Here is a 19,676-nt window from a genome sequence, read left to right as displayed (position 1 = left end):
CACTTTTTGCATCACATGTAATTGTTGCTGTTCACTGGATAAATTGCTGAGCTCGTTCTGAAAAGCAGTTGCTTTGTCATTTACTATACATTCCTGCAAGATGTTAGAAAATGTATAACCCTTAGAGTCTGTTCACATCTGTGCCATAGTAATTGCACCGTGATCACCAGCATCACCCGAAGGAGTACACTGACTTTTAATGGGTTCCACCAAAACCTTTACACTGGGTGCTGTAAGGCTTAGAATGAGGGCTACAATAACCTGGAACATTCAGTACCACTCACATTGTATTTTCTTTCAGGAACGTCAGAGCATCATCAGGTACTGGATGGAGAACCTCAGAGCGAAACAAGGGGAATCTTTGCACAATATCCACTTCTTAGAGGGCCAGCCGATCAGTGAGTGAGCTCCTGTACTCTTCTGCTTCGTGGAGGTCGGCCAAATGTTCGGTCTACAGGCGATCTCTGTTCGATCTCCTGATAAATTGGGCCCATAGTCATCAGAATAAGATATGCCATGGTTTTGATTGGCTGGGACTTTTAAAATTTTGACATTTGCTAGTTTTTTTTGGTTAGTTAGTAGTGTATATTTTGTAAAACACTACACTGGGAATCATTAAAGGGCTTGTCTGCTGTTTGTCGCAAAGGTCCCCAAAAATAAGCACATATTCACAAGTTGTCCCACTGCCGATAACAGCTGCAAATTGCAAGCAAATATGGCAGCTTGTGTTGAGATTTTCAGAGTCCACTGGCACAAGAGAGGACGATGGTTGCAAGATAGCAGAGCCAGCTTGCTGAAATTGCTATTTGACCAACTGATTGAAATCCTGAAGAGAGACTCTTAGGGTATGTGTCCACGTTCAGGATTGCATCAGGATTTGGTCAGGATTTTTCATCAGTATTTGTAAGCCAAAACCAGGAGTGGAACAATTAGAGGAAAAGTATAATAGAAACATGTGCACCACTTCTGTATTTATCACCCACTCCTGGTTTTGGCTTACAAATACTGATGAATAATCCTGACCAAATCCTGATGCAATCCTGAACGTGGACACATACCCTTATCTATGTGCACTGAATTCTGTCCAGTTTCTTCACCCTGGTGTTATTTAGAGGGAAAATGCAGGCATTTCCTGGTCAGAGTGGGCAGGTTGTGTGTTATTTTATCTCTTCTGTTTCTTTCCGCCTTGATTTCGCCTATTAATTTATATTCCTCTGAAGAATTTCGGTAAACAGTGTTATATTTATTCTGCAGTATAGGTATTTACTGATTAAAGTAACCCCAGAGCCCATATATCCATGTAAATAAATTGCCCCTTGAACCTGTATATGCAACACAACATGAATATTTGTGTGAATGTGAAAATCTGCCATTACTGCTGACTGTGTGCAGTGTGCTATGTGAGGAGCTGTTTTTCTGTGGGGCTGTCAGTCAGTGTCTGAACTACAGTCGCACTTTATGCTACTCCAATGAATGACCCTATAGGTAGCACAGCAGTCGCTAGATTCATGGCTTACATTTTGCCATGAAACAATAGTTTTCATGTTATATTTTAGTCATCGAACCCTGTAAGTGTGTACTTTTGCTTATATGAATAGTACATGAGTTAACCACTATTTGTACCAATTCAAGGGATATATGATTAAAACCCACTAATACTGGCTTATGTGACTTACTGTTCTCAAGAAACTCTTTTATGGAGAATCCTCTTGTTATATGGCAGAAATCTGATTCGTCATAAGCAAGAACAAGAGGGGCGCACTCTCTTTGCTATCGGATGGTGCTCAGAGGAAAAAAATTCAGTATAAAATGTATGTGTAACCTCTGGCACTCAAAAAATACAACTTTCTTTGCTTTGAATTAATGGATTTATTCACTACCGGTCACATTTAAACAGACAATCTCCAACGTTTCGGCTTTTTTAGCCTTTTTCAAGGAAGTCTAAGATAAACAATAAACAGTCATTTATCAAACAATATACCATACAGAGTAATTTATCTCATTATCTGTATACATTGAATGTCACATAATTCTACATGGAAGTGAAAAATCCTGAAGAGAAAGTCACCGAAAATTAGTGGATCAATATACCTGCCATTATAGTACGGAAAGTGAAAATAACATAAATAAACCATATACCATATGGGCCAGGTAGAGGCCTCCAGAAACCAAAATACAGGAAAAAAAAGGAGGAAAAAAAGGAGAACCAAGTGCAGCCATTAGTGACTTAATTAAACAAGAGAGCCCGGGTATACACCATAAACTAAGTCCAAATAGTACCTGGATCCTGACTAAATCTGTAAACAACTTAAGGGGAATCAGCCAAACTGCTATAAGAAAAAAGGAGTCGCTCTGATAAGGGATGGATATAGTGATAATAATAAACAAGGACCCCAGAGTGCAAATACCTTAATCCATGTGCGTCCTAAGGAGACCGGTGTGTGTGCTAGCCCGTAGTGATGGGTAGTGCCGTAAAGTGGGTATAAATGCTGTGCAGGCCGATACGTCACTTCCGGTCACAGCACAGCACTGTGTGTGGAACAAGACAGAAAACGAAAGCAAGCGCATGCGCAGAACTGGTAAAAAGACATCCTTGAGGTATGGTACCCATTGACCTCAAACTCTGTAAGAAGTCAGTGGTGTCCCTAATAAAGGAGGTGATATGTGTAAGTAAGGGAGTCAAGATTTTTTCAATTGTTCTAGCTACTGGTGACAATAGGGAACCAGTGGACGCCACAATAGGTCGCCCAGGGGGACATGTTGGATGTTTATGAATTTTAGGTAACACATAAAATACTGGAATTACCGGATGCATATTACACATAAATTCACCAAGTTTAGAATCAATGACGTTCTGGTCCTTATACAATTTAACCAGCTGTTGGATCTTCCGCGAGATCTCTGAAGTGGGGTCTCTGTCCACAGGTAAGTTAATTAATTCAAAGCAAAGAAAGTTGTATTTTTTTAGAAATCTGATTGGTGTCATGTCGGACGCTGTTCAGACCAGGTCGTTCGACAGACAGCAGTAATTCCGCTTTTGACCACTATTTGCTCATTGGCGTCGGCTAGATTTTATCTAGCTGTTCCGGGGTTCATTTACCTGATCCTCGGATTGGAAGCTGGGCCATGCCCATTGCCTTTAAATAGTTCTCCTGATCATTGAGCGTCGCCGATTATAGCTTCTGTCTTGTGCGTTGTTATCTCGGTCTGGAGTGGAGAGCTAGTTGTTGGAGATTCGTTGCTGGTGGTGTATTTTCCTTTGTCTTATTTACTCCTTCCTATATTTGTACTTATTTTGCCCTGCACATTTATAGTGTATTCCTGAGTGACTGCGGCGTGGTGTATATTTTCCTTTATCCTTGTCTGTGCTAACTGTGGGTATTGGAGTATTACCTCTTCACTGGGTGGTGGGCAGAGGTTTCAGCCTAGGGTTGAAACAGGAGACAGGGTGAGGTTCGAGGCCTGGACATGCACACCATCAGTGTAAACTCCAGGTAGAGGGTCAGTCAGGATTTCCCTAGTCTGAGGGAAATTGCAGGGGCCCGGGTTATTAGCTCTCGCTCACCTAGTCTCCCCGTGACATTGTAATCGGCCCAACAAAAAAACAACAAAAAAAAAAGGGGGTTTCTTTTTTTTTGTGTTTTGTCATGGATCCCATGAGACTTCCATAACCCGCCAGTTGAGGGCGCTGTTCCTACAGGTCACTGAGTTCAGGGGGGCAGTGCAGCAACAGGAACTAGCAGTATCTAATGTGCAAGCTGGAGCAACAGGAAGAGTTGCTGAGCCTAAATTTCCTTTGCCTGAAAAATTTGCTGGGGAACGCAGTAAATTTGTTTCTTTTCGTGAAGCTTGCAAACTATATTTCCGCATGCGCCCGATCTCCTCGGGTAATGAGGCTCAGCGTGTGGGCCTGGTGTTGTCATTGTTAAGCGGGGATCCCCAAGCATGGGCGTTTTCTTTGCCATCTGATTCTGCTGCATTTGACTCTGTGGAGAGTTTTTTTTCCTCTCTTGGAAAAATCTACGATGAACCTGACAGAATGGCTCTAGCAGAATCTAAGATACGCACTATTCGCCAGGGGGAGCGAGTTGCAGAGGATTACTGTTCTGAATTTTGTCGCTGGGCGATCGATACACAATGGAATGATCCAGCATTGCGGAGTCAGTTTATACATGGGATTTCTGGAAGGGTTAAAAAAGCCCTTCTGATGTACGAGACTCCTGCTTCTCTAGATTCCGCGATGAGTCTGGTTGTCCGCATCGATCGCCGTTTGCGTCGGGGAACATGAGACACCGCCTATGGGAGAGGGTTTAGGTTCACGTGAGGTTGCTGCAGGTGAGCCCACGGAGCCTATGCAAATCGCAGGGGTGTCACATGTCAAGCGTCGAGCCCCTGAGCTCAGGAAGCAGGGAGCCTGTTTTTACTGTGGTAAAACTGGTCATTTTATTAACATCTGTCCTCTGCTGTCTTAAGAAAAACGCAACGGCGGAAAACTTCTAAGCTCAGAGGGTGTGGAGGAGACCAATCTGAGCTTATGTATATCCTCCATGGTGGTTTCTCAATGCATGCTCCCTGCTAAGGTTTTTATTGATGGCAGTGAGCTGCCAATTACTGTTTTTGTTTGTGGATAGTGGTTCAGCCACAAATCTCATTGATGAGGAGTTTGTGCGCACAGCAGGTTTTAGGATTGAAAAACTGTCTCATCCTATCCGCGTGGTCACCATCAATGCTGCTCCTCTCTCTCAGGGGGAGATTACTGAATTTGTGGCTGAGGTGAAACTCCACATTGGAGTTCTACATTCCGAGCGGGTTACATGTAAGGTGCTCAGGAATCTTCCTGCTCAGGTAGTTTTGGGTTTTCCTTGGTTGTCTATGCACAACCCGGTAATTGACTGGAAAACTCAGGACATAATTCAGTGGAACGAGTTCTGCCAGGAGAATTGCCTGGCCACATGTGTGGCTGCGGTGACTTCAAGGGTTCCGGAGTCACTTCTGGATTTTGTGGATGTGTTCTCTGAGAAGGGTTGTTCAGAGTTGCCGCCACATCGTCCCTATGACTGTTCTATCAGGTTTAAACCAGGGGCCAAATTGCGTAAACCAAGGATGTTTAACATCTCCGGTCCGGAGAGACAAGCGTTAAAAGATTACATTGCTGAAAGCTTGAGCAAAGGGCACATCAGGCCGTCATCCTCGCCGGTGGCAGCAGGGTTCTTCTTCGTGAAGAAGAAAGATGGCGGATTACGCCCGTGTTTGGATTTCAGGGAGTTGAACCAGATTACGGTTCGTGATCCATACCCTATGCCTCTGATACCAGATTTGTTCAACCAGGTGGCAGGTGCTAAGTGGTTTACCAAGCTTGACCTCAGGGGACGTGCAACCTCATAAGAGTCCGTCAAGGTGATGAGTGGAAGACGGCTTTTAATACCCCTGAGGGTCATTTTGAAAATTTGGTGATGCCATTTGGGTTGACTAACGCACCTGCAGTGTTCCAACATTTCATCAATGATGTGTTCTCGCATAATTTTGGGAAATTCGTTATCGTGTACCTAGATGACATCCTCATATATTCTTGCGACCGTGATGCTCATTTAGATCATGTCAGGCAGGTGTTACAGCTTCTCAGAGAGAATAAGCTGTATGCTAAACTTGAGAAATGTGTATTTTCTGTTCAAGAGTTGCCTTTCTTAGGTTATATTGTGTCTGCTTCTGGTTTTAAAATGGACGCCGCTAAGGTGCAAGCGGTGCTGCATTGGGAACGTCCTGATAACCTGAAAGCACTTCAGCGGTTCCTTGGGTTTTCTAACTACTATAGGAAATTTTATCAAGGATTTTTCCATCATTGCTAAACCGCTAACTGACATGACTAAAAAGGGTACCAATTTCTCCGTTTGGCCTGAGGCTGCTGTGCGCGCATTTGAATTTCTTAAGAACAGTTTTGTTTCAGCCCCCATTCTTGTGCAGCCAGACGTATCAAAACCCTTTGTTGTGGAAGTCGATGCGTCTGAGGTTGGTGTGGGGGCGGTACTATCTCAAGGCTCATCTTTGAGTGGTTTACGTCCGTGCGCCTATTTCTCCAAGAAACTGTCGTCCGCCGAACGTAACTACGATATCGGCAACAGGGAGTTGTTGGCAATTAAGTTGGCCTTTGAGGAATGGCGACACTTCTTGGAGGGGTCGGTACATCAGGTAACTGTTATTACCGATCATAAGAATCTTCTGTATTTGGAGTCAGCCAAGCGTCTGTCCCCCAGGCAGGCTCGCTGGGCATTGTTTTTCACGCGGTTCAATTTTGTTGTCACTTATAGACCGGGGTCTAAAAACACTAAGCTAAGGCGGATGCTCTGTCCAGGTGTTTTCCGGGGGGAGAACCTCGGGAGGATCCACTACCCATCCTCCAAAAGGGTGTTGTGGTTTCGGCTCTCACTACCGAGGTTGAGGCTGAGATTGCCGAGGCTCAGGAGGAGGTACCATCTGAGCTTCCCATCAACAAATCTTTTGTACCGCTTCATCTCCGCCTAAAGGTTTTGGCGGAGCATCATGATGCTGTCCTCGCTGGCCACCCAGGGGTTAGAGGTACCTTGGAGTTGGTGACACGTCGGTTTTGGTGGCCCAAGATCCGACAGGACGTGGTCTCATACGTGTCAGCTTGTACCACGTGCGCTAGGGCTAAGACGCCCCGCTCCCGTCCTGTTGGCACACTACTTCCTCTTGAGGTACCTAGTAAGCCTTGGACGGAAATCTCCACGGATTTCATCACTGATTTGCCCTCATCAGCTGGGAACATGGTCATCTTGGTGATTGTTGATCGGTTTTCTAAAATGTCTCACTTTGTGTCTTTGCCTTCGTTGCCTAACTCTGGCTCAGATATTTGTGCAGGAGGTGGTCAGACTTCATGGGGTTCCGTCTGACATCGTGTCTGATAGGGGGTCTCAGTTTGTGGCAACATTTTGGAGAGCATTTTGCTCACGGCTGGGGATCAAGTTATCTCATTCTTCGGCGTTTCATCCTCAGTCAAATGGTCAGACTGAGCGTATGAACCAAAATTTGGAACAGTACCTACGCTGCTTTGTCTCTGATAACCAGGAGGAGTTGTCTACCTTTCTTCCTTTGGCTGAGTTTGCCATCAATAATCACCGCCAGGAGTCGTCTGGGGAGTCTCCGTTTTTTTGTGTTTACGGGTTACATCCTCAGTTTTGTACATTGAGTCAGAGGGGCTCTTCCGGCGTTCCGGAGGAGGACCAGTTAGGACCAGTTAGGAGCACAATTGTCATCAGTCTGGAGGAGAGTTAAACAGCGCCTGTTGAGTGTGGGTGCTAGGTACAAACGTGTGGCTGACAGTAGGCGTGTGCCAGGTCCGGACCTGAGTGTGGTTGACTGGGTGTGGTTATCCACAAAAAACATAAGACTCAAAATACCGTCCCTTAAATTGGGTCCACGGTTTATTGGTCCATTTAGGGTCACCGCCGTCATTAACCCAGTAGCGTACCGATTGGAGCTTCCTGCGGTGTATAAGATACACAACGTGTTCCACAGGTCTCTTCTAAAGTAGGTGGTGGGTTCTGTGGACGCGGCGCCTATGCCACCTCCAGTCTTGGTGGATGGTAATTTGGAGTTTGAAGTCTCCAAGGTGGTTGACTCTCGTGTAGTGCGTCGCACTTTACAGTACTTGGTACACTGGCGTGGTTATGGGCCTGAGGAGAGGTCTTGGGTACCAGCCTCGGACATTCATGCGGATCGGCTGGTCAGGTTTTTTCATCGTCGCCATCCAGACAAGCCGGGTCCTATAAGCCGTGAGGGCCCTGGGGTCCCTCGTAGAAGGCGGGGTACTGTCATGTCGGACGCTGTTCAGACCAGGTCGTTCGACAGACAGCGGTAATTCCGCTTTTGACCACTATTTGCTCATTGGCGTCGGCTAGATTTTATCTAGCTGTTCCGGGGTTAATTTACCTGATCCTCGGATTGGAAGCTGGGCCATGCCCATTGCCTTTAAATAGTTCTCCTGATCATTGGGCGTCGCCGATTATAGCTTCTGTCTTGTGCGTTGTTATCTCGGTCTGGAGTGGAGAGCTGGTTGTTGGAGATTCGTTGCTGGTGGTGTATTTTCCTTTGTCTTATTTACTCCTTCCTATATTTGTACTTATTTTGCCCTGCACATTTATAGTGTATTCCTGAGTGACTGCGGCGTGGTGTATATTTTCCTTTATCCTTGTCTGTGCTAACTGTGGGTATTGGAGTATTACCTCTTCACTGGGTGGTGGGCGGAGGTTTCAGTCTAGGGTTGAAACAGGAGACAGGGTGAGGTTCGAGGCCTGGACATGCACACCATCAATGTAAACTCCAGGTAGAGGGTCAGTCAGGATTTCCCTAGTCTGAGGGAAATTGCAGGGGCCCGGGTTATTAGCTCTCGCTCACCTAGTCTCCCCGTGACAATTGGTCTTGCTTTGACTGTTCAGACACTCGCCAGCAATGGGAACGGGGTTTCCAGCCTCCTTTTCCTAGTAGAGAAGTCACTTTCTATAAGTCTCATGGGAGTCTTACACATCATTCAGGTTAGACTGTTCTTCTTTATCCATATATCTCATAGACATTAGAGAGTTATTCCTCTGCATTAGCACCCACTTTGCAAAAGTGAGACCAAGAAAGCCCATTCTTGCGTCAGTGGGGGTTCCTGCAGTCACACTTTGATAGATTACACATTGTTGCAATATTATAGCTAGATGCCAAAAATGACTTTATTCATGTTACTACAAATGCCAAAGTTGTATTATTATTCTGTGTCTCATTGACTGTTCCCTTTTTTGTTAGTCCCTGAGCTTGCTGCCCGTGGCGTCATCCAGCAGGTTTTCCCTGTGCATGAACAGAGAATATTGAGCCGGCTCATGAAGTCCTGGGTCCAGGCAGTGTGCGAGCGACAGCCCCTAGGTAAGGGATCACTCAATGATGTTTGTGCCTAACATTATCTGTTCTCACTTGTCCAAAAATAGTGTGTGCCCACAAAACACATCGCATTATAGTAATAGAGATGGGCAGACACTTGTATGTTTTGGTCCAGCAGGTTCAGCCAAACGGTTACAAAAAGTCTGGGTACCAGAACAGTACCCGGACCCGCACATGGACCCCATTCACTTGAATAGGGGCTCGAACATCCAGTGTTTGCCATGCTGTCATGTGCATGACACGCGGCAAACAGTGCTTCTAATCCGCGGTAAAATCATCACCGCCGGTCAGACAGCCGCGGTTCCCACGCTGTCAAAAGACAGTGTGAGCGTTCAGCTTTGATCAGAGATATAAAGTTTACCTCTAGTAACTGGTGTCAGCTGATGGGACTACTGCTCCCATCAGCCGACGCCTGCTGCCGCTAATAACCGCGAGAGCAGGAGTGGCTGATGGGAGTATTCATCAGCCAGCTCCTGTACTGTAAGTAATTAAATAAAAAAATAAAAAACAGGCGTTGGTTCCCCTGTATTTTTGATAACCAGCCAGGCAAAACTCAGGGTTTTGCCGCCGCCTGCTGTCGCTGTTATTAGCGGCAGCAGGTGTAGGCTGATGGGAGTAATAGTCCCATCAGCTGCCGCCTGCTGTCTCTTTTATCAGTTGAATATAACTCTCATCATTCTTCCCTGCTCGCTCTGAACGCCGGCAGAGCAGGGGAGAATGATGATAGCTGTCTTCAGCACCTTGGGAACGGCGCTTACTGTATCGCTTCTTCCCTGGTGCCGGTGCGTGTCACGTGGATGATATCCATGTGCACGTGTGACTTTTGTCTGTGCTAACAGTAAAAAAACGGACAAATCAGTGTGTTTTGCCCACAAACACACAGTCCATGGAAACACACTGACATTCACGGAGCCATTCGGCTGCGGGCTGCTATTTTTAGGCTGGGGGGCCAATATCCATGGCCCCTTACCAGCCTGAGTATACCAGCCCCCAGCTGTCTGCTTTAGCTTAGCTGGTTGTCAAAAATGAAGGAGGGCTCAACACCCTTTTTTATTATTATTTATCTAAATAATTAAAAAATATAGTGTGGGGACTCCTCCATTCTTGATAACCAACCTTACTGAGCTGACAGCTGAGGGTTGCAGCCTCCAGCTGTGAGTTTTGCTTGGCTGGTTATCAAAAATCCGCAGTTTTTTTTTTAATTATTTACAGTGCAGGCGCCGGCTGATTAATACTGCTGCTCTCACTGATAGCGGCAGTAGGCATCTGCTGATGGGAGCAGTTGTCCCTTCAGCCAACACCAATGACCAGAGGTAAACTTTATACCTCAGATCATAGCTGTGGGCTCACCCTATCATTTGACAGCATGGGAACCGTGGCTGTCTGACCGGCGGTGTTGATTTTACAGCTTATCAGAAGCTGTGTTTGCTGCGTTGTCATACACATGACAGTGCGAAAAACACCTGGTGTTCAGGAGGAATCCGGATAGTAACACAGACTTCCTGGTGAAGTCCATGTTCTGTGTCCATGCCCGAACAATGAGTGTTCGGTATGGACGTCGAATTTGACTGTTCGGGTTCGCCCATCTCTATACAGTACATTTAATAAATTATACAAAGTGTCCATTCGGCTGCATTTTACATTACTCTCCAGCAAAGCATTGCATAGCCTCTTATAACACCCACTCAGTAGCACTTGTACTTTGTCATTGAGCTTTGTACTGTAATTACTTGGAAAGTGCACACAAGCACTTTTTGGTCTGTGTATAATTTTCCGTGAGCTTTAAACTGATAAAGCCATAGGAATTGATAAGTCTTCATTTTACAATGTACCACATTTCCGTGTCATCCATACCCATAGGAAGATAATGAGCATTCTCAGAACAAAGACTTGTCTTGTTTCCACCTACTTACTGGGTGTTTGAGATATTTGCCATCTGTTATGCTGGGCTACTAACAGTAGGTTGTGTGATCCCTTCTGTATGGACGAACGGGGCTATAAAATGGCACAAAGGATTGTTGTTTATAGTGGCTACATTTCTAGTTTGATGGCATGTCATTTGCTTCATATTATAAAGGATGATTGTACTCCTCAAACATGCCTTTTAAAGCTTACAACATACACCATATGGACAAAAGTATTTTATGGCATCCCATGCTATATTGATTAGCATTAAAGGGAATTGGTCAGCAAGTTTTTTCTATTTAATGTGAGAGCAGCACAAAAAAAATATAGGGCACAAAAACCTAATTACAGGGATATGGCACTTATTAGGTTGTGTGCTGTAGTTCCAATATAATCAATATTTTATCAGCAGGAGATTAACACTATAGGACTACATCTTACGTGCACGCCAGTCCAGCTAATCTGTATAACCACGCCCCCATCACTGATTGGCAACTTTACAGTGCATAGGCAGGAAGCTGCCAATCAGTGGTGAGGATGTGGTTGGAATACATGGCAGCAAGTTTATTAGTTCTCTAGCGATAATTTCCTGCTGATTAAAAGCGTTTTTTTAAAATTAAAACTACAGCAAACAGTCCAGTAAGTGACACATCGCTGGAATCGGGGTCTCTCTCTCTGTATCATGCTGCTCTCAGATTAGGTGACAGATTCCCATTAAAAATGTTGGTGTTTTTGTTTTTTATTTGGCTATTCATTTATAAAAGTCAACATGCTAGCCCCAGGAGCACATAGTAGGCTGGCACTCTGCTGTGATGTTAGAGACAGGGACAGCTGTGGACAGGCTATTTAGTGACTGTCACTTTTGTAGTACCTGAGACCTAGGAAAGACATGATGCCCCTCTCAGCCCATACAGATAAGACTGTCTATGTATTTCCATGGTCTCTTGCAGGGCAGCCTGTGCGCCACCCCTTCCTGTACAATGCAATAGTGTAACCTTTCTCTGGCCATTAATATCTTTTCATCACAGCTGCGATAAAGTACTGCTAGACTGTCTGTACAGAACTGTGTCACCAATATGGCCACTCCAAGGAGGATTTTATGAAAATAAAAATCTAAATAACGACAACATAAAATAAATTAATATAAAAATTATTCCAATTGTTATTGCCTAGCCAAACAATAGGTGACAACTTGTGGACTGGTGGTGGTTCACCACTCTGTTCTGATGGAGCATTACAGTGCCCATTGTTTGAATATGTGCTGGTCTGGTGGTTCGGTCCTCACCCCACCCCCAATCCTGAACTTTTAACACAACCCTACAAACAAACGGGCTCTAAGGCACAAAATATGACAAAATATAAATCTTTATTAAATGAATAGCATACAAGTTAAAAATGGATCACACAATTTTAAAGGCAACATCGCAATCATGTGGGGTCTCATTGCTATCATGGCTGTTACACAATCCTATCTTTACACTAAGAATCAGAATTCCAAAGGGTATCTTAAAGGGAACCTGTCACCCCCCTCCCCCAGGCATTTTTAACTAAAAGAGCCACCTTGTGCAGCAGTAATGCTGCATTCTGACAAGGTGGCTCTTTTAGTTCTGGGTGCTGTAACTGCCGAAATAATCAGTTTTGTACTTTGTCCTAAATACCTTTTCTTCAGTCAAGGAGGCAGGCCTTTCCCCCCTGCTGCAGACGCCACACAGCCGTCACTCAAATCTTCTTAGCGCCGGGCGCCGCCTCCTCACCGCTGTTTTGAAATGAGCCGGCACCTGCGCTCTTTTCTCCTGCCTTGGGCAGGCGCAGTGAGCGCTGCCCGTCTGTCCTCATATGCAGTCTAGCTGACTGCGCCTGTGCGGCTGCCCTGCCTGTGATTCCCAGCCCCGCAATGTGAATAAATCAGAAGACTGCGGGGCGGGGATCCACAGGCAGGGCGGTCGCACAGGCGCAGTCAGCTGGACTGCATATGAGGACAGAGGACGGGCAGCGCTCACTGCGCCTGCCCAAGGCAGGAGAAAAGAGCGCAGGCGCTGGCTCATTTCAAAACAGCGCTGAGGAGGCGGCGCCCGGCGCCAAGAAGATTTGAGTGACGGCTGTGTGGTGTCTGCAGCAGGGGGGGAAACGCTGGCCTCTTTGACTGAAGAGAAGGTATTTAGGACAAATTACAAAACTGATTATTTCGGCAGTTACAGCACCCAGAACTAAAAGAGCCACCTTGTCAGAATGCAGCATTACTGCTGCACAAGGTGGCTCTTTTAGTTCAAAACGCCTTGGGGGGGGGGGGGGGGTGACAGGTTCCCTTTAATTACGGGAGTTGTTTCAGTTAATAATTCACCCAAATTAATAACAGGCCGGGTGCACATGATCCGGAAGTTGCAGCGCTTTGGATGCAGTGCATGTTCAGTGCATCCAACATGCTGCCGTCTACTGAACGCAGGTAAATCTGCATGTCTTCACCGAACCATGCGGATTCAATACATTGTACGGGTGAAATTTATTTTCCAGAGGCTCGCGTCTCCACAAGAGAAATAGACATGCTGCAGTCTGGAAAGACGCGACACATGTCCGTCTCCGCGGGGGAGCCGCGGGCGTCAGTGCACGCATAGTGGACATGGGATTTCACTGTACTGTAACATCGGGACGGTGCGTGGTTGGAGACCGCTCAAGTACACAGCATCCAATCTGATCGTCTGCACATAGCCTTATAGAAGAAAAGGGGGCTGGAGGGAAATAAAGGCCAGCTCCTTGACACATAAAGAGCCCAGTGCAGTGGTAAGAAGATTTATAGCTACACTAGAATAGAAAAAGCAAAATATATTGTTGAGATTATTCCATGCCGCCAATAGCATGCAGCACAGGCTAATGTAAAAGTAACGAGTTATTCAGGGTATTATAACTAATCATCCACTTTGAGTATCGCAGTAACTCTGAGTTCCCCTTCTCTGGTACACCTCATCAGTGTAACTACACACAGCACAAGTCTAGCAACACTGTGTGAATCCTCAAGACAACAACATCTTTGTCTCTCCGTTGTGGAGAGATGTCCTTTTTTCTTTTTGTGCCCAGTATGCTAATTCCTGGCCTGTGGTTCCAGAGAGCATGTTAGAAGAGTTTTCTCCAGGGGCGTGTAGTCGTTCCCTTCAATGTAGCTTGGCAGCTTCTGAAACTGGTTGAACAGTTTGGTCAATGTGACTTGCCTAAGTGCATGTAGGAAAGTCAGGAATTGGCTTACTGGGCATCAAAAGGAACAAAATGCCATATCGGCAACAGAGGGACAAAATGAGAAACAGAAAACTGCTGCAGATTCAGGGGCGCACGGTGCTTTGGGTAGGGTAAGTAATTCATTTTTTTTTGCACATGATATGTCCTATTTAAATGCCTGAGTAAAATCAGAAAAGCTTCTTTTCCTTTCCCAGACAAGGGCTGACTAAGCAATGTCAGAGCCAGGTCTCCTGGCGCGTGTGTGACATTGGCTTCAGCGCTCACATGAGTTATCAATCAGAGGTTGCTCATTAATATTCCATCAGATCGGATGTCTGCTCTGGCGAAATAATAATGGCAGCAGCCAGTTAACGAATGTTGATTGGCTGCAGCATTCCCGTGACATAGAAATGTTATGCGAGTGATGGGAGACTCTGCACCAACATTGGTGGAGCTGTCCCAAGCAGGATGTGGCTTTAAGCTTAATCTGTTACTGGGAACTAGAACATTAAAGAAGGGGTTGTCCAAGTAGTGGACAATGGCTTTAATCGAGCTATATACAGTAACTCACCCCCTCTTCCCCCACTTACATGGCAGCGTCACACGTCACCTCTCCTACATATGACGTATCTCATGATGTCATGATGTGGTCATAGGAACACCATTTCTAGGATGCAGATGAGTTGGATGGACAGGGAAGAGGTGGCGGATGTGCATTGTCACTGACATAGATCTTAAATGACTCACTGATGCGTAATACAATTATTTTATCCAGCATGAATCAAGTTTATGTCTGCTCTAGATAAAACTCAAGCACTATGCAGAGAAAAATGACTTAAAATTAGAGTGTAAAAGCATATTTAGCAGGTGGGAATAAATAGCAATTTAGAGAAATATTTGTAATGCCACATGTGTAATAACATTTCATAAACACCTTATGGCACAATAATATACATTACAAGGATTTTAATAGATGATTAAAAGTAAGTGATCTATGAAGGAGTGCATATATATGATTTGTAGCCAAATACAGTTTGTAACCCGCTGGGCAGCCAAAGGGATTGCGTCTAAGTGCAGCAGGAGCGATGACATCTCTACATCGCACCAGCTGTTCCTCAGTAGACACTGCAGACCAGAGCAGCGGGGGAACAGAGTTAGGTGAGTAGCTTACCATAATTTTCTATTTTAATTGACAGTACATTGAGGGAAAATCTTGGGACATCATGCTTTGCAAGAGTGCTGTGTGAGGACATCATGCTCTGCAAGGGTGCTGTGTGAGGACATCATGCTCTGCAAGAGTGCTGTGTGAGGACATCATGCTCTGCAAAGGTGCTGTGTGAGGACATCATGCTCTGGAAGAGTGCTGTGTGAGGACATCATGCTCTGCAAGGGTGCTGCGTAAGGACATCATGCTCTGCAAGAGTGCTGTGTGAGGACATCATGCTCTGCAAGGGTGCTGCGTGAGGACATCATGCTCTGCAAGAGTGCTGTGTGAGGACATCATGCTCTGCAAGGGTGCTGCGTGAGGACATCATGCTCTGCAAGAGTGCTGTGTGAGGACATCATGCTCTGCAAGGGTGCTGCGTGAGGATATCATGCTCTGCAAGAGTGCTGTGTGAGGACATCATGCTCTGCAAGAGTGCTGTGTGAGGACATCATGCTCTGCAAGAGTGCTGTGTGAGGACATCATGCTCTGCAAGAGTGCTGTGTGAGGACATCATGCTCTGCAAGAGTGCTGTGTGAGGTCATCATGCTCTGCAAGGGTGCTGTGTGAGGACATCATGCTCTGCAAGAGTGCTGTGTGAGGACATCATGCTCTGTTCAAAGAGGCTGTGTGGGGATGTCATACTGTGCAAGGGCTATGTGGGAACGTAATACTGAGCAAGGGAGCTGTGTGGGGACGTCATACTGGAATGCGGGCTTTGTGGGGACATCGTACTGTGGAAAGAGGGCTTTGTGGGGACATCTTACTGTGTAGGGGACTGTGTTGAGATGTCATACCGGGCAAGGGGGGGCTTTGTGGTGATGTCATACTGTACTGTGTACGGGACTGTGGAGGCATGATACTGAGTTGGGAGCTGCTGTCAAAGGCTGAAAAACAGGAGCAATATGATTTATAAGCTTTAAAAAAACAGTAAATGATGTGGTTTTGATTAGCCAGTAGTGATAAAAAAATGCACATGTATTAACAGTAGCAGCTAGTCAGCCTAATCCTACTCAATATTAAATGTTAAAAATTAATATAACACAATAGTAAGAAGAAGAAGAATTTAGTTTGTTCGTTTTGTTGAGCCCTCCTCAACAGTTAGTCTTTCTAGTGGCCCCTAGGAAAAATGAATTTCTCAACCCTGCTATAGATAGATCACAGACCTGAGCAATTGCAATATGATAAGACTCCACACCCTCTAGAAAGCCAGTTATAATGGGAAATATAAGCAGCATTAGCAGAAACCTATCGGAATGGAGAAAAGTGATCATTACACACCATATAGAAATGGCATATAGACCAGAACTGGTACATAAGAGCCTCTGTGTTACTATAGAATAATAGTCTGTGTTGGTTTAATATCAAGTTCAATATTCTATCACAGAGTGCAATCTGTCACTCGCTCCCCGCAAATGCATGCTTGGAACCCATACCACATGGTCTCTGGTTCTCTAGGAATATTGTGGGTTTGGACAATGGTTTCAGAGTGATGATATTATGGACAGTATGTCAGTGTTATTTGAGGACTATCCTAATGTGTCTAGTTTCTGGGTGGGGTAGAAGTAGTTAAAGTCACTAATGTAAATTGCTAGTCCTCCAGACATACATTAATAATCTGGCAGTTGTTCTAGAATTGAAGCATACCATAATTGGCGATGTTATAGTTTCAGCTTTTGTATATTTTTCTCTCCAGATGAGATTTGTGAGTATTTTGGGGTGAAGATTGCCATGTATTTCTCATGGCTTGGCTTCTACACCTCATCACTGGTCTATCCAGCTGTCTTTGGCATGATGCTTTGGTTCTTCACTGAATCTGACCAGGTAAGTGGTCTCTTTGAGAAATGAAATAACATTTTGTAAAGTTGATTATTATTGTTATACTGATTTGTTGGCTGTTGGGTTGTTTGCCTTCACTTGTGAAGTCTAATAAGCAGACTAGAGCTCTTGTTGGTGACTACTGGACTTGTAGAATTCGTTTTCTATCACATAGAGAATTGAAAGACTGCTAGAATTTAAGTGTTACCATGCCCCTGAGATGAGTGAAAGGCACAAGGCCGTGGGGAACTGATACTGGGCACAATGTCTAGTTTAGTGTGGTGATCTGTCAAAGCACGTGGAACAAACAACTTAGTGTTACTGAGGTCTTCAAGGAGAAGCAACGCACTGATCTGTAGCTGCACCTAATAATTCAGTTGGTATCTTGGTGACCTAGCCATTATTTTTTAAAGCGTTCTTCCCATTTCAGCCATCCATGGATCAGACTTGAACAGCTATATGTTTGATTTTTATAATTTTCCTTAATTCATTGTGTGCAGATGACTATACCTAAAACGTAACTTGGGTACTTTGACATCTGTTTGCCTTTGTTAGACCAGCCGTGATATCTGCTGTGTGGTCTTTGCACTCTTCAATGTAGTTTGGGCTACACTGTTTCTAGAAGGTTGGAAACGGAGAGGAGCGGAGCTTGCCTACAAGTGGGGGACACTAGATACCCCTGCAGAATTCATTGAGGAGCCGCGACCACAGTTCAGGGTAAGTGCGAGAACCGTATGATGTCAGACTAGAGCATATTTGTGTGGTGTCAGGACCCTTTGCTGCGTAGTATTCGCAGTAATGTGTATAATTTGTTAGTGGTCTTTTATCGGTTTGCAATGGCAGCTCCTTCTGTATTCTGAATCTTTAATAGGGTGTCAAGAGGATCAGTCCAGTGACCAATTGTGAGGAGTTTTACTATCCCCCATGGAAGCGACTCCTTTTCCAGTCCTGTGTCAGTCTGCCTGTCTGCATGTCCTGTCTCTGCTTCGTCTTTGTCGTGATGCTTGCTTGCTTCGAGCTGCAGGTAAGTGAATCTTACACGCCTTCAGTCGTGCAGCCATGCACAGGAGCTCAGTGACTAGTCCTTCTGTCACATAGATATTAATGGGAATTACTAACATTTTCAGCTGTCTAGGGCTTACATTTCTTTAGAAAATACTGATTACCTAGATTTTTTGCTCAATGGGGAAGAATGGAGCTCAATACAGACTTAGAAGACCTATTAAATGTATTTCTCCCACAACTAGTGAGCTATAGGTAGTGGAAAATGGGACTAAAGTGCAGCTGTACCCCCTTCAATTTTGCAGAGAGAAAAAAAAATCATCATAGTGGGATGAAATAAAAGCAATTTTAACTTTTAAATTTTTCCTTTTTTTTTTACACCGTTGTAATTGAGAAAAAATGGTAGCTAGTACCGATTGAGTCAAGATACTCGCAAAACATGGTATTTAGGAAGTAGACAAGCGCATAAAATCATAACCACTGTCTTAGTCCTTTTAGAGACCCAATAATGATAAACTCCAAAGTTGAGTAGGGAGGATGGCGAGGGCTGGGTGCTGCATGGTGCCAAGCATGTGATCTGGTAGGGAGGATGAGTGGACAGTCATACTGCAAATTAAATCAATATTAAATAGAAAAGCACAAATGGTAATAGAAAAAAAAAAAGGGTAGCATAAGCAAAGAGAAGGAGATGCTTAAGTCGACTGTGATTAAGAGTCCGGAGAAAAGTATAGGAATCAATATATACTTTGTGTTCAAACTTTATTTTAAAACTTTTACATATGTCTTTTCTTAAAGTACCACTCCAGCGTTTTGTTTTTTTTATTGTACCTCTGGAGTGGTGCTTTAAATATAAGCCCACTGCCCCTGTCTGATACTCACCTGCCGCCGCCTTCATCCATTTCCAGCATTGTTCCCGGCAGTCTCCAGCGAAAAGTGACTTGCCAGCAGCTCCAGTCTTTCATGGAGCAGAGCGGAGGTCACTTTTCAATACAAGTCTATGAGAGGCTCCTTCTGGCTCATAGACTTGTACTGAGAGTGTGTGACATAGCTCCGGACTTCCGGCCAGTCAGAAGCTGCACTCACAAGATGGTGCCGCGGGACCAGAGTGGAGCAAAAATGGTGAAGACGCCAAACGGTGAGTATCTGACCAGGGGCTTACATTTAACATGCCACTGCAGCACTGAAAAAAAACACACTGGAGAGGTGCTTTAAGCGTTATTTATCCTTGTTCCAATACATTTTTTCTCTTCTTGACATTTTGCACTTTTCATAAATCCTGTCAACTGGCCACAGTCACCAGTCTTGGCCATGGGGAAGCAAAGGCAGTTAGATAATAACCTGTCTATTGATCATAATTATCTATATTGTGCATTAACCACAACAGAAAGATCTAAAATGTTTTGAAATTCTGTCATTGTTTTTGCCACCGCTAAATCTGACTATTCTTAATGTTCTTTTCTAGGAGTTTGTTCTCAGTATCCGAGAGCTCCCAAGACTTGTACGCTTCTTTCCCAAGATCCTTTTGGCTGTTATAGTTAGTTCCTGTGACGAGGTGTACCGAAAGATTGCGTACTGGTTAAATGATATGGGTACATGTTACTGA

General features: G+C 44.8%; 1 protein-coding gene across 2 annotated transcripts in view; it reads left to right on the top strand.

Moving 5' to 3' along the window:
• The window catches only part of ANO8 (anoctamin 8), a 99,637-nt gene that overhangs the window by 54,189 nt on the left and 25,772 nt on the right, over positions 1 to 19,676 (top strand). For both annotated transcript variants that reach the window (XM_077252259.1, XM_077252250.1), the window contains exons 5-10: positions 302 to 398; positions 8,806 to 8,922; positions 16,950 to 17,077; positions 17,627 to 17,788; positions 17,943 to 18,095; positions 19,536 to 19,662. In XM_077252259.1, the coding sequence (XP_077108374.1) occupies positions 302 to 398; positions 8,806 to 8,922; positions 16,950 to 17,077; positions 17,627 to 17,788; positions 17,943 to 18,095; positions 19,536 to 19,662 (784 nt within the window). The remainder of the gene's footprint in view (positions 1 to 301; positions 399 to 8,805; positions 8,923 to 16,949; positions 17,078 to 17,626; positions 17,789 to 17,942; positions 18,096 to 19,535; positions 19,663 to 19,676) is intronic.

Source organism: Ranitomeya variabilis, chromosome 1 (assembly GCF_051348905.1).
Source record: "Ranitomeya variabilis isolate aRanVar5 chromosome 1, aRanVar5.hap1, whole genome shotgun sequence".
NCBI lineage: Eukaryota > Metazoa > Chordata > Amphibia > Anura > Dendrobatidae > Ranitomeya > Ranitomeya variabilis.
This window is presented reverse-complemented; position numbering and strand designations above follow the sequence as displayed.